A 14,177-nucleotide genomic window follows, 5' to 3' on the forward strand; every position below is an offset into this window, starting at 1 on the left:
TGCTTTACTTACTGATAACCATCTTAAGGCATTCAGGGTTGTCCTGGATAAGGGGCTCAGCTTGTACAGTTTTACTCAAGAAATTCTTCGATATCAGTGGAAATCGGACTTTTGCAAGAATGTCAACCATATACGGCTGACGGTTTGGCTCATCATACTTCAACCATCTGACTGCTGCGTCATAAACCTACAACAGCATAGGAACAAGCCACAAAACAAAACAAAAACTTAGCAGTGCAGAGAAGAAATTCAAACTCTTATCAGCTTAACAGGAGACACCAAATAAAGCAATACATTGCCAGAAAAATCTATGCAGGAACTCTCACAAAGCATAGCACTCAAACTCTAGTCCATGAGGACTATAAACAGGTCTGATGTTCAGACCATGTGTGCTAAGGCACAGTTACTTACCATAACAGTTGTTATCCAGGGACAGCAGGCAGATATTCTCAACAGTGGGTGACCGACAGAGCCCCGCAGCGGACAGCCTCGAAAGCAGACTTGCTTGAAGATCTTTGTAAGAGCTTCTGAGTGCTGCACAGTGCATGCGCGAGTGCCTTCCCACCCGAGTTAGGGTGCGCATCTCCTGTGAGGTACCTCAGTTCAGATACCTAGCTAAGAAGCCAACCAGGGGAGGAGGGTGGGTTGTGAGAATATTTGCCTGCTGTCCCTGGATAACAACTGTTACAGTAAGTAACTGTGCTTTATCCCAGATGCCGATTGGCATGATAAACAGGAATACTCAGCTATGTACTGCCCCCAGCCTTGATAAAGAGTGGCAAAACGCGTTGGCAGAGGGGAGCGTTCTTTTCAATGCTGGAGAAAACATATGCAACATGATCTAAATAATATACACATCTAAAAAAAAGCTAAGCCATTTTAATTACATAATTTATTCTAGTTGTATAAGATTTGAAAAATGCACATCAAAAGAAGAAAATATATAGCATGAAAAAAATATTTTGGGATGAGTGAAGAGTTGACAGGCCTAAGAGGTATATTACTCTATATGGTCAATCTGACATCCCATAGTGGAAGTTCTTTACCTTTAGTCACATCACTGGAATTTTTGTTGATTTGTTGATTTTGATTTTATCCCAGGACAAGCAGGCAGCATATTCTCAACATTGGGTGACCTCCAAGCTAAGCATAATGGGATGGAGGGAGAGTTGGCAAGTTAAGAAAAGAGATGTTGCAAAACAGATTGGCCAAAATGGCCATCCCTTCTGGAGAAAGTATCCAGACAGTAATGATGAGAGGTGAATGTATGAACCTTGCAGATTTCCTCAATAGGAGTTGATCTGAGGAAAGCTACACATACCACTATTGCTCGAACTCTGTGGCCCGTGACTCGACCCTGCAGAGGGAGACCAGCCTGAGCATAGCAGAAAGAGAAGAAAGCAGCCATCCAGTTGGAGATGGTTCGCTTCGAGACAGGATGCCCCAACTTATTTGGATTGAAGGAGATGAAAAGTTGTGGGGCTGTTCTGTGAGGTTGAGTGCGTTGCAAGTAGAAAGCCAAGGCAAGCTTGCAGTCCAAAGTATGGAGAGTCACTTCTCCAGGGTGAGAATGAGGCTTTGGAAAAAATACTGGAAGAACAATAGATTGATCGATGTGAAATTCTGACACAACTTTAGGCAAGAATTTGGGATGAGTACGGAGGACCACTTTGTCATGGTGGAAAACTGTGAAAGGTGGATCCGCAACCAAAGCTTGTAACTCACTGACTCTTCGAGCTGACGTGAGGGCAATCAGGAAAACTACTTTCCAAGTAAGGTACTTGAGATGAGCCTTATCAATTGGTTCAAATGGAGGCTTCATCAATTGAGCCAAGACAACATTGAGATCCCAGACCACTGGAGGTGGTTTGAGTGGTGGATGAACATTAAAAAGTCCTTTCATAAAGCGGGAAACTACAGGGTATTAAGACAGAGGTTTCCCATCAAGAGGCTGATGAAAAGCAGCAATTGCGCTGAGATGGACATGGATAGATGTAGGCTGGAGTCCAGATTGTGATAAGTGAAGTAAATAATCCAAAACAGAAGCCAAAGAGGTAAACATTGGCTCCATATGGCGAGTGGAACACCAAGCGGAAAATCTAGTCCATTTCTGGCCGTAACATTGCCTAGTGGATGGCTTTCTGGAAGCTACCAAAATATCCTGTACAGACTAAGAGAACTGTAGAGAGTCTGTTAGGTTGAAAGGTACCAAGCTGTTAAGTGTAGAGACTGCAGGTTGGGATGTAGCAAGGACCCTTGACTCTGAGTAAGCAGAGAGGGAAAAACTGGTAGAAGCAGAGGCTCCCTGATGCTGAGCTTAAGTAGAAGGGAGTACGATGGTTGTCTGGGCCACCGAAAAGCTATCAGAATCATGGTGGCATGTTCGGTCTTGAGTTTGACAAGAGTCTTGAGAATCAGAGGGAATGGAGGGAAAGCATAGAGAAACTGACCCGTCCAATCCAGGAGGAAGGCATCTGTCTCGAGATGCTGGGGAGAGTATATTTGAGAGCAGAACCAAGGCAGCTTGTTGTTGAGGGGGGAGGCAAAGAGGTCTATTTGAGGAGTCCCCCAGCGAGCAAACACCTGACATAGAGGTGAGGAATTGAGTGTCCATTTGTATGGTTGCAGAAGACAACTCAATTTGTCCGCCAGACAGTTGTGCTGACCTTGAATGTAGACAGCTCTGAGAAAGATGTTGTGATGGATTGCCCAATCCCACAGCTTCAGAGCTTCTTGACAAAGGGAGTGAGATCCTGTATCTCCCTGTTTGTTGACATAGTACATGGCGACTTGGTTGTTCGTCCGGACAATGACTACCTGGTCGTGAAGAAGGTGTTGAACAGCTTTGAGAGCATTGAAGATCGCTCCGAGTTCCAACAGATTGATGTGACAAAGACGGTCCGCAGGAGACCAATGACCTTGGGTACGGAGACCATCTAGATGGGCTCCCCATGTGTAGGTTGACGAGTCTGTTGTGAGAACCTTCTGATGAGGGAGAGTGTGGAACAGCAAACCTCTGGAAAGATTGGAAGAGAGAATCCACCAGTGGAGAGACTGCTTCAACAAAGGGGTTACTGTAATTTGTTGAGAAAGTGGATCGGTAGCTTGCTGCCACTGAGATGCCAAGGTCCACTGAGGGATGTGAAGGTGAAGTCTGGCAAAAGGTGGCACATGAACTGTAGAAGCCATGTGACCAAGCAGAACCATCATTTGTCTTGCTGAAATTTATGCGAGATGAGGCACTTGATGGCAAAGGCGAATGAGGGTATCTCGATGTGGTGGAGGTAGAAACGCTCTGAGTTGGACAGTGTCCAGAGTGGCCCCAATGAACTGAAGAGACTGAGATGGGGTCAACTGGGATTTTGGAAAGTTTACTTTGAACCCCAGACATTGGAGGAACATAATAGTCTATTGTGTCGCTGCAATAACCCCTTGTTGAGAGGGGGCCTTGATGAGCCAGTCGTCCAGGTATGGAAAAACTTGAAGACCCTGGGCATGGAGGGCTGCAGCCACCACCACCAGACATTTCGTGAAGACTCTGGGGGATGAGGCGAGTCTAAAAGGATGGGGTTCTGGGGTGGGGGTTCATTGGGGGTTCCAGCAGGAGGGGTTGGGCACCCTCCAGCTGGTGATCTTAGAGGGGGCCGTTGGGGGGGCAGGCAGGAGGGGTTGGGTACCCGCCTGCCACGATTGTCAGGAGGGCCGATGGGGGGGGTCGGCAGGAGGGGTTGGGTTCCCTCCTGCCGCAATTGTTGGGAGGGCCATTGGGGGGGTTGGCAGGAGGGGTTGGGTACCTTCCTGCCACGATTGTCGGGAGGGCCATGGGGGGGTCGGCAGGAGGGGTTGGGTACCCTCCTACCGTGATCATTGGGGGGCAGGTTCTGTCAGCAGGAAGGGCTGAGCACCTTCCTTCTGGTGATCATTGGGGGGGGCGGGTTCTGTCGGCAGGAAGGGTTGAGCACCTTCCTGCCGGCAATCTTAGGGGGGACATTGGGGGGTCCGGCAGGAGGAGTTAGGCACCCTCCTGTATTGTAGAAGAAGATTCCCCACCCGGAATCGAAGATATTTGCGAGAGGCTGGATGAATCGGGATATGAGTGTAAGCCTCTTTGAGATCCAGAGAGCATAGCCAATCTCCTTGATCCATCAGGGAATATAAGGTTGGTAAAAAAAGCATCCAAAACTTTTCTTTGACTAGAAATTTGTTGAGGGCTGAGGTCCAGAATGGGTAGCAAATCCCCCATCTTCTTTGGGACTAGAAAATAACGGGAATAAAAGCCCATGTCCCGTTGGTTGAGAGGAACCTCCTCAACAGCTTGAGGAGCCTGAGCTTCCTGAAGAAGAAGGGGAAGTTGCGACGAATTGGAAGGACACTCTTGGAAGGCGATCTGGAAGCACCTGAAGAAAGTGAAGTGAGTATCCCTCCTGAAGGATGGTGAGAACCCAAAGATCTGAGGTGATCCTCTCCCACTGGTGATAAAATTGGTGAAGACGACCTCCTATGGACAGAAGAGAATTTTGATGCAAGGAGGTTGGCATGTTCAGACTGGGAATGTCAAAAAGACTGAGCAGGTTTAGTCGCAGCAGGAGTCTGAGCCTTCTGCTGTCGTTGCTGTGGAGGCCTTCTAGGCCATTAAACTTATATACAAAGCAAAAAAATATGACCACATCACTCCTCTTCTCTGAGAAGCGCACTGGTTACCCATCTCACATCACATCGCACCACATACCAAATCTTCTTGCTCGTCTTCAAAATAAAACTAATGTGCTCTCCAGCATTTCTTGATAAACACATTATTCCTTATTCCTCATCTAGAGCACTCAGATCAGCAGACCAAAACTTACTGACCGTTTTTCCAATCAAAGAACTCTATTATACTAAAAATACAATCTTTTCTGTCACATCTCCCGCTCTATGGAATTCTATGCCATCTCATCTCTGCCACGAAAATTCTCTCAAATTCAAAACTAAACTCAAAACCTTTTTATTCCAAGACGCATTCCATAGTACAAAATAGGAACTTTTTTTAATGGCAGTACACTCCATATAAAGAACTGCTTCTCTGAAGCAACCCTCATTCCATGTTGTTTTATCCCATCCCCTCGTACCTCCTTTTATCTTTATTTTTGACAATGTAATAATTATTAGCTTTCTTCTCCCCCTACTCCTCTTGTATCCAGTCACGTCATTGTCTTAGTGCTCTTTTTACTAAGCTGGGTTAGCATTTTTAGCGCGCACTACAGATTAGCACACGCTAACCCTGCACTACACAAAAATTACTAACGCCAGCTCTATGGAGGCATTAGCGTGTAGCGCGCAGCAATGTAGCGCAGCTTAGTAGAGAATGACACGGTGGCGGTTTACCCACGACCACTGCGTTTAGCCGCGGGTGAACTGCCAAAACGAGGAACGAAAACTAGCAGTCGCTGCGGCGACGGGGACAAGGCCATTCACTGCCCCTTGGGGCGGTGAATAGTCTTGTCCCCTCAGTGAGGCATGAAGGATCGTGCGGTCCCCGCAGCCCACACCCGCCTGCCCAATCGATCCTAGTGTTTAGCCAGCTCTCTCCCTTCTCCTCACCTTAGTTTGTAGGTTTTCTTTTTCGGCGACCCGCACGCTATCAGAGAGCCGCGCACCCGCTGCTGCTCAGTTTCGATCTTCTGCTCTGATGCAACCGGAAACAGGAAGTTGCAGCAGAGAAGAAGATTGAACACTGAGCAGCCGCGCATGCGCGGCTCTTTGGGAAAGCGTGCAGGTCGCCGAAAAAGAAAACCTACAAACTAAGGTGAGGAGAAGGGAGAGATGTGGCTAAACACTAGGATCGACTGGGCAGGCGGGTGGTGGCTGCGGGGACCGTGCGATCGCTCGTGTTCCCAGCTCAAACTGGAAGGAGGGAGTGAAAGGGAAAAGGATTCTGGGCCAAGGGAATGAAGACGGAAAGAAAAACCCACAGCAGGAAAGAAAGGGAAGGACAGGCAGGTGAGCCAGATGCTAGAAGCAGGGGGGAGGAGGGGAAGAAAGAGGGAAAAAAGCTAGATGGGGTTGAAAAGAAGAGACACACTGGTATGGAAGAGGAAGATAGGGGAAATCTGGACACAGGAAGGTAACAGAAAGAGGGGAAATTATGTGCATGGGGCATAGGGACAGAGACATAAAGGGGACATGCCATGGGGATGGTATATGGACACGGGGGGGGGGGGGGCAATGGCAGATACATAGAGGAGATATTAGAAATGGGGAAAATAGGAGCACAGAATCGAGATGATTTGTGGGGATGGGATAGGGACCGAGCTCGCAGGCTCCAGTGGCTTGCACAAATTACATTGTAACGTGCCATGAAAATAAGAGGGAGGAAGGTAGATAGATAGGCCACGCGAGAGGAGCTGAAGGGTAGTAGAAAGGAACAGATGGTAAAGGAGGGAGGGAAGGGTGGTGGTGGAAAGGAATAGGACAGACATTGAAGGAGGATGGAGAGGAACAGACCCCGAAGGGAAATGTGGAAGACAGAGTGGGAAGAAGACAGATGCCAGACTATGGGGGAGCGGAGGGAAGAAGATGGGTGCTAGACCAATTGGGGGGGTGAAGGGAGAGGCACAGTAACAGCAAATGGAAGACGCAGAGAGAAGACACACAGTGGATGGAAGGAATTGAATGAGAAGATGTGGAAAGCAGAAACCAGACAACAAAGGTAGAAAAAAAAATTATATTTATTTATTTATTTTTTTGCTTTAGGATAAAATAGTATATTAGTTGTGTTGATAAAAATTTATAAACAAAGCCCTGCCAGCTGAACATCTCTTTCTCTAGTTCAGCAGCAGGAACTTTGATTTATAAGAAAGGAATAAGCTAAATATTACAGTACTAAGGCTTATATGGATGCAGCGGGGACGGTGACGGGGCGGTGAAAGGGATGGCGGTGGCGGTGAAGGGAACGGCGGTGCAGAGGATGGTGGGATGGGGGCGGTGACGGGACAGATTTTTTCCCCGTGTCATTCTCTACAGCTTAGTAAAAGAAGTCCTTAGTATTTTTATTGTATAATTTTTATTTAACCCATTCATTTATTTTTATACTTTTAGCATTGTAAACCGATGAGATACACATAGATGGTCGGTATATTAAACTCTAAATAAACCTGGAAACTTGGAACCATTGGAAAGGGGTCTTAAGGCACTGAAGACACCGAGAAAGACTAAGCAAAAAAATAAGAAAAATAAGCAGAGCAAGTCAAAAGACTTCTGCATGGATTGCTTGCAGAAATTGAAACTGAATATGGCTCTAGAACTCAGTCTAAGAGGGAGGAGCATGTGCTCACAAAAAGTGCTGGATTTCTGCAACTCCACGATTGCAGGTTGGGACTGAACACCTAGCATATGGAATCCGGAAGGGACGTAGCAGAATATTCTTGTGGATATCCTGAAACCACAAATTGTTTTTAGAGAGCCATATTGTAGGGCATTAGCAAGAACAGAGCTCTGCCACATGGGACCAGATTGCCAAAGTGACATGGCTGAACTTCTTCAGCAGCATCCAGGTTGTCAGCCAGGCCTTCAGCAACGTATAAACACATTTTTCAACTATTTCAGACACACAAATGCATTAGCAAGAAGCTTTGGCAGACCTCTCTACTAGAAAAGGACGCAGTATATAAGTCAGTCCTGCCAGACCCTTACAATCTTGAATTCTGCTAAATTTTCTTAGGTGAATTTGTTTGCCATGTAGTTAGGCCTTGTAATTCATCTACCATACTGTTTTTTTCTAAGGCAGATAAAAATTTAAATTGAATCAACATAAATCTCATTGGACGAGTAGACCCATATTATCTGAATCTAAAAGTTCCTTGCTGTATCAAGATGGTTCTAAACGAAGTGCAACTTGATAAGCTTTTCATTAGCCCCAGAGGTGTGCTATTGAACCAGTTACAACAGCCTACATACAAACAAAGTTAATCCAGTTCTTTCAAATTTCACTACAGTATCAGGTCTGTATACAACTAGAAATTAGCAGCCATAAATATTAGGGCTGTACATCAATTAAAATATATAATTGCATGATCACAAAGTACCTCTCCTCACATTTCTTTCTGTACAATGCAATATAGAGATAGTACATGTAAATTCTCAAAACCAACATTTTGATTACTAAAATAAAAATCAAATCATTTCTCTTACCTTTGACTGGTGGTTTTATCTTTCTAATCATCTCATTCTGTCTCAGGTTCTGCTTCCATGTGCTCCTAGCTAGAGAGCTGCACGGGAACGGGGACGACGGGCATCCCGCGGGTTCCCCCTTCGGGTCACGGGGATCCCGTGGGGACGCCCCTAGGGTCGCGGGGATCCCGTGGGGACGCCCCCTAGGGTCGCGGGGATCCTGCGGGGCTGCATGTACTCAGTCGCGCGGCTCTTCTTCTCCCTACCTTCTCTGCTTGCAGCACAGAGCCGAACGGAAGTCTTCCCGACGTCAGCACTGACGTCGGAGGGGAGGGAGGGCTTAAACAAAGCTTAAACAAAGCCCTCCCTCCGACGTCAGCGCTGACGTCGGGAAGACTTCCGTTCGGCTCTGTGCTGCAGACAGGGCAGGTAAGGAGAAGGAGAGTAGCCTCGCGGTTCGAGTGGCTACCAAGGGAGGGGGGCGGTCCGCCCCGCCCCACCCCGGGTGCAGCACAGCCGGCCAGGTCCCCTTACTTTTGTGGCACTTCCCCGACCGACCGATAACAGCCCGGGTCCGACAATCCTCCCTGCCCTGTAGCTGCGAATCTAAATTATCTTCTTACAGCAGCTGTAAGAAGGTAATTTAGATTCGCGGTTAAGGGCAGGGAGGTTTGTCGGACCGGGGCTGTTGTCGGTCGGTCGGTGAAGTGCCACAAAAGTAAGGGGACCTGGCCAGCTGTGCTGCACCCGGGGCGGTAGCGAAGGAGGGGGGAGAAGGACGCTGAAAGGCCATGGTGAAGACAGGAGGTGGGGGGAAGGACTCTGAAAGCACATGGGGGAATACAAAGGGGGTGGAGAAGGACGCTGAAAGGCCATGGGAAAAGCGGGGGTGGGAAGGACTCTGAAAGCACTTGTGGAAGACAGAGGGGGGAGAAGGATGCTGAAAGCACATGGGGGGAATACAAAGGGGTGGAGAAGGACGCTGAAAGGCCATGGGAAAGGCGGGGGGGGGAAGGATTCTGAAAGCACTTGTGGAAGACAGAGGGGGGAGAAGGATGCTGAAAGCACATGGGGGGAATACAAAGGGGTGGAGAAGGACGCTGAAAGGCCATGGGAAGGGCGGGGGGGAAGGACTCTGAAAGCACTTGTGGAAGACAGAGGGGGGAGAAGGATGCTGAAAGCACATGGGGAAGATGGGGGGGGAGAAGGACACTGAAAGGAAATGAGGAAGAGAGAGTAGGGAGAAGACGCTGGCAGGGAAGAAGACAGATGCTAGACTATGGGGGGAGCGGAGAGAAGAAGATGGGTGCCAGACCAATTTGGAAGGGGGAAGAAAGGGAGAGGCACAGTAACAGAGCAAATGGAAGATGCAGAAGGAAGAGAGACAGTGGATGGAAGGAATTGAATGAGAACATGAGGAAAGCAGAAACCAGGCAACAAAGGTAGGAAAAGAATTCTATTTCTTTTTTTTTTTTTTTTGCTTCAGGATAAAGTAGTATATTAGTTGTGTTGATAAAAATTTATAAACATTAGAGACTCTGGTAGAAACCCGTTTACAAAGTATGTATTCTTCCCAATTAATATTTTCAAATTAATAAAGTCATTTTGCTTATTTGTAAATGGGTTTCTACCAGAGCCTTTAATTCAGTAGCATAATTAAATGAAATAACTATTTCTGAAGTTTATAGGGACGGGTGGGGACGGAGGGGATTCCTCGCGGGAACGGGTGGGGACAGGTGGGACTTTGGCGGGGACGGGTGGGATTTCTGTCCCCGCGCAACTCTCTACTCCTAGCACAATTCTGTGCTGTGAACTCATTTCCAGGGCCTCTTGTCTATTTACCATTTCTTTTTTTTTTTCCTCCTTCACTTTCTGCCTTATATCTATCACACCATTTTTTTTCTCCTTCACTTCCCACCCTATATAGCACAGTTACTTACCGTAACAGGTGTTATCCAGGGACAGCAGGCAGATATTCTTAACGTATGTGTGACGTCACCGACGGAGCCCCGGTACGGACACTTTTTACTAGAAAGTTCTAGTTGGCCGCACCGCGCATGCGCGAGTGCCTTCCCGCCCGACGAAGGAGTGCGTGGTCCCCAGTTAAGATAAGCCAGCTAAGAAGCCAACCCGGGGAGGTGGGTGGGTCGTAAGAATATCTGCCTGCTGTCTCTGGATAACACCTATTACGGTAAGTAACTGTGCTTTATCCCAGGACAAGCAGGCAGCATATTCTTAACATATGGGTGACCTCCAAGCTAACAGAGAGGGAGGAGGGATGGTTGGCCATTAGGAAAATAAATTGTGTAACACAGATTGGCCGAAGTGCCCATCCCGTCTGGAGAAAGTATCCAGACAGTAGTGAGTAGTGAACGTGTGAACTGAGGACCAAGTGGCAGCCTTGCAGATTTCCTCGATGGGCGTGGAATGGAGGAAAGCCACAGAAGCAGCCATAGCTCTGACCCTGTGGGCCGTGACAGCACCTTCCAGTGAGAGACCGGCCCGAGCATAACAGAACGCAATGCAGGCAGCAAGCTAGTTGGAAAGCCTCCGTTTAGAGACAGGACGACCTAGACGGTTAGGGTCGAAGGACAAAAAGAGCTGAGGAGACGAGCGGTGAGCCCTGGTAAGGTCAAGGTAGTAAGCAAGGGCACGCTTACAGTCCAGCGTGTGCAATGCCTGTTCCCCAGGATGAGAATGGGGTTTAGGGAAAAAGACAGGCAACACAATGGACTAGTTGAGATGAAAGTCTGAGACCACCTTGGGGAGGAATTTCGGATGGGTACGCAGAACCACCTTGTCATGGTGAAAAACGGTGAAAGGTGGGTCGGCAACCAGTGCATGCAGCTCTCTAACCCTCCTGGCAGAGGTGATGGCAATGAGGAAAAGCACCTTCCATGTAAGAAATTTGAGTGAAGATGTGGCAAGAGGCTCAAACGGAGGTTTCATGAGGGCTGATAAAACCACATTCAGGTCCCAGACGACTGGAGGAGGCTTCAGAGGTGGTTTGACATTGAAGAGGCCTCTCATGAACCGGGAAACCAGTGGATGAGCCGTGAGAGGTTTTCCGAGGATAGGCTCATGAAACGCAGTGATGGCGCTGAGGTGGACTCCGATTGAGGTAGACTTGAGGCCAGCGTCGGACAGAGAGAGCAAATAGTCCAGTACAGTTTCCACCGCCAAAGAGGTGGGATCGTGGTGATGTAGGAGACACCAAGAGGAGAACCTGGTCCACTTCTGATGGTAACATTGGAGGGTGGCCGGTTTCCTGGAGGCATCCAAAATGCGACGGACAGGCTGAGACAGATTCCCTGGAGAGGTCAGCCCGAGAGAAACCAAGCTGTCAGGTGGAGCGAGGACAGATTGGGATGTAGTAGAGACTGATGCTGCTGTGTAAGTAGAGTAGGAAACAGGAAGAGGAATGGGTTCTCTGGAGCTGAGCTGGAGCAGGAGGGAGAACCAGTGTTGACGAGGCCACCGAGGAGCGATGAGAATCATGGTGGCTTTGTCCCTGCGGAGTTTGAATAACGTCCGCAACATCAGAGGGAGTGGAGGAAAGGCATAGAGGAACCGATCCGTCCAGCTGAGCAGGAATGCATCCGGGGCCAGACGATGAGGAGAGAAGAGTCTGGAACAGAAAAGGGGCAGCTGATGGTTGTGAGGAGCTGCAAAGAGGTCCACCTGAGGAGTGCCCCACCGAGCAAAGATGGAGCGGAGTGTGGGGGGATCCAGAGTCCACTCGTGAGGTTGAAGGATGCGGCTGAGATTGTCGGCCAGGGAGTTCTGTTCGCCCTGGATATAGACAGCCTTGAGGAAGAGACTGCGGGCCGTGGCCCAGGTCCAGATGCGGATGGCCTCCTGACAGAGGAGGGGAGATCCGGTGCCGCCTTGCTTGTTTATGTAGTACATGGCGACTTGGTTGTCTGTGCACAGGAGTATAACCTGAGGGTAGAGAAGGTGCTGGAAGGCCTTGAGGGCATAGAACATGGCCCGGAGTTCCAGGAAATTGATGTGATGTTGACGCTCCTGAGGGGTCCAGAGTCCCTGAGTGCGAAGTTCTCCCAGGTGAGCTCCCCATGCATAGGGGGAGGCATCTGTGGTTATGATCATGGAGTGAGGGGGTAGATGAAAGAGTAGACCCCTGGAAAGATTGGAGGAGTTCAACCACCATTGAAGAGATTGCTGAAGAGACGATGTCACAGAGATGGGATGAGAAAGGGGATCCGTGGTCTGTGACCATTGGTTGGCTAGAATCCATTGAGGTGTCCTGAGGTGGAGTCGCGCCAGAGGAAGCACATGGACCGTTGAGGCCATGTGGCCCAGGAGGACCATCATCTGCCGAGTTGGAATGGAGTGACGGAGGAGCACCTGACGGCAGAGGTGGAGCAGGGTCCGTTGGCGGTAGGAGGGGAGAAACGCCCTCATCAGAGTGGTGTCGAGAACGGCTCCAATAAACTGAAGTCGCTGTGTGGGAAGCAGATGCGACTTGGGGTAGTTGATCTCGAACCCCAGGATATGGAGGAAGGAGATGGTGTGCTGAGTGGCTTGAAGCACAAGTGGAGACGTAGGTGCTTTCACCAACCAATCGTCCAAGTAGGGGAACACATGGAGGTTGTGGGACCTGAGAAAGGCCGCCACCACAATAAGGCACTTGGTGAACACCCTGGGCGATGATGCGAGGCCAAAGGGTAGCACTTTGTACTGATAGTGGCGGTGCTGTATCTGAAATCGGAGGTAGCGACGTGAATTCAGATGGATTGGAATGTGAGTGTAGGCCTCTTTGAGGTCCAGGGAACATAGCCAGTCGTGTTGAGAGAGAAGAGGATAAAGCATGGCCAGGGAGAGCATTCTGAACTTTTCCTTGACCAGACACTTGTTGAGGTCCCGGAGATCGAGGATGGGACAGAGGTCTCCTGTCTTCTTGGGAACCAGGAAGTAGCGGGAGTAGAATCCCTGACCCCTTTGGTCTGTGGGAACCTCTTCGATGGCATTGAGGAGAAGGAGGGATTGGACCTCCCTTAGGAGGAGAAGGGACTGGGAGGAGTGAGACGCAGACTCTATTGGAGGATTGTCTGGTGGGAGAGTCTGGAAGTTGAGAGAGTAGCCGTGGCGAATGATGTTGAGGACCCACAGGTCTGATGTGATGACCTCCCAACGGTTGAGGAAGAGTTGGAGACGTCCTCCGATTGGTTGAGGAAGAGGTAATGATGGTGGGAGACTGGCTATGCCCTGGAGAAAGGAGTCAAAAGGGCTGAGATGGTTTTGACGGAGGAAGAGGCTTGGCAGGTTGGTGAGATTGAGAGCGAGCCTGAGTGTGTTGTTGTTGACGATGTCTGCGAGGCTGCTGCTGGGGCGGGTTGAGAGGTCTGGCCGAGAACCTGTGCTGGTAAGAGGACTGTGGTCTGTAAGGACGAGCAGGTGGAGCCTTCTTTTTAGGTTTCACCAGAGTGTCCCATCTGGTCTCATGGGCTGAGAGCTTCTGGGTGGTTGAATCCAGGGACTCCCCAAAAAGTTCACCCCCAAGACAGGGTGCATTAGCTAGGCGGTCTTGGTGGTTGATATCAAGATCAGATACCCTCAACCAGGCCAGACGCCGCATGGCAACAGCTATGGCAGATGCTCGGGAGATCAGCTCAAATGAATCATAAATAGAGCGCACCATGAAGTTCCGCAGTTGAAGGAGGCTGGAAATTTGTTGTTGAAAGAGTGGAACTTTGCGTTCAGGGATGTATTTCTGTAGGGCGGATAGTTGTTGTACAAGATGCTTCATATAAAATGAGACGTGAAAGGTGTAATTATTCGCCCTATTGGCTAGCATTGCATTTTGATAAAGGCGTTTGCCAAACTTATCCATCGTTTTGCCTTCTCTGCCAGGAGGGGTGGAGGCATAAACACTGGAGCCCTGAGTTTTCTTTAATGTAGACTCAACTAGGAGAGACTCATGGGGCAATTGAGGTTTGTCAAAACCCGGAATTGGGATGACCCGGTATAGGCTATCTAGCTTACGAGGGGCTCCGGGGACAGTGAGT

At 49.0% G+C, this 14,177-nt stretch overlaps 1 protein-coding gene across 2 annotated transcripts in view; it reads right to left on the minus strand.

The window, feature by feature from the left end:
* Nucleotides 1-14,177, minus strand: part of KLHL7 (kelch like family member 7) — a 141,874-nt gene that overhangs the window by 58,653 nt on the left and 69,044 nt on the right. For both annotated transcript variants that reach the window (XM_033930879.1, XM_033930878.1), the window contains exon 6: nt 13-187. In XM_033930879.1, coding sequence (XP_033786770.1) covers nt 13-187 — 175 coding nt within the window. The remainder of the gene's footprint in view (nt 1-12; nt 188-14,177) is intronic.

This window comes from Geotrypetes seraphini, chromosome 2, assembly GCF_902459505.1.
Source record: "Geotrypetes seraphini chromosome 2, aGeoSer1.1, whole genome shotgun sequence".
Lineage (NCBI taxonomy): Eukaryota > Metazoa > Chordata > Amphibia > Gymnophiona > Dermophiidae > Geotrypetes > Geotrypetes seraphini.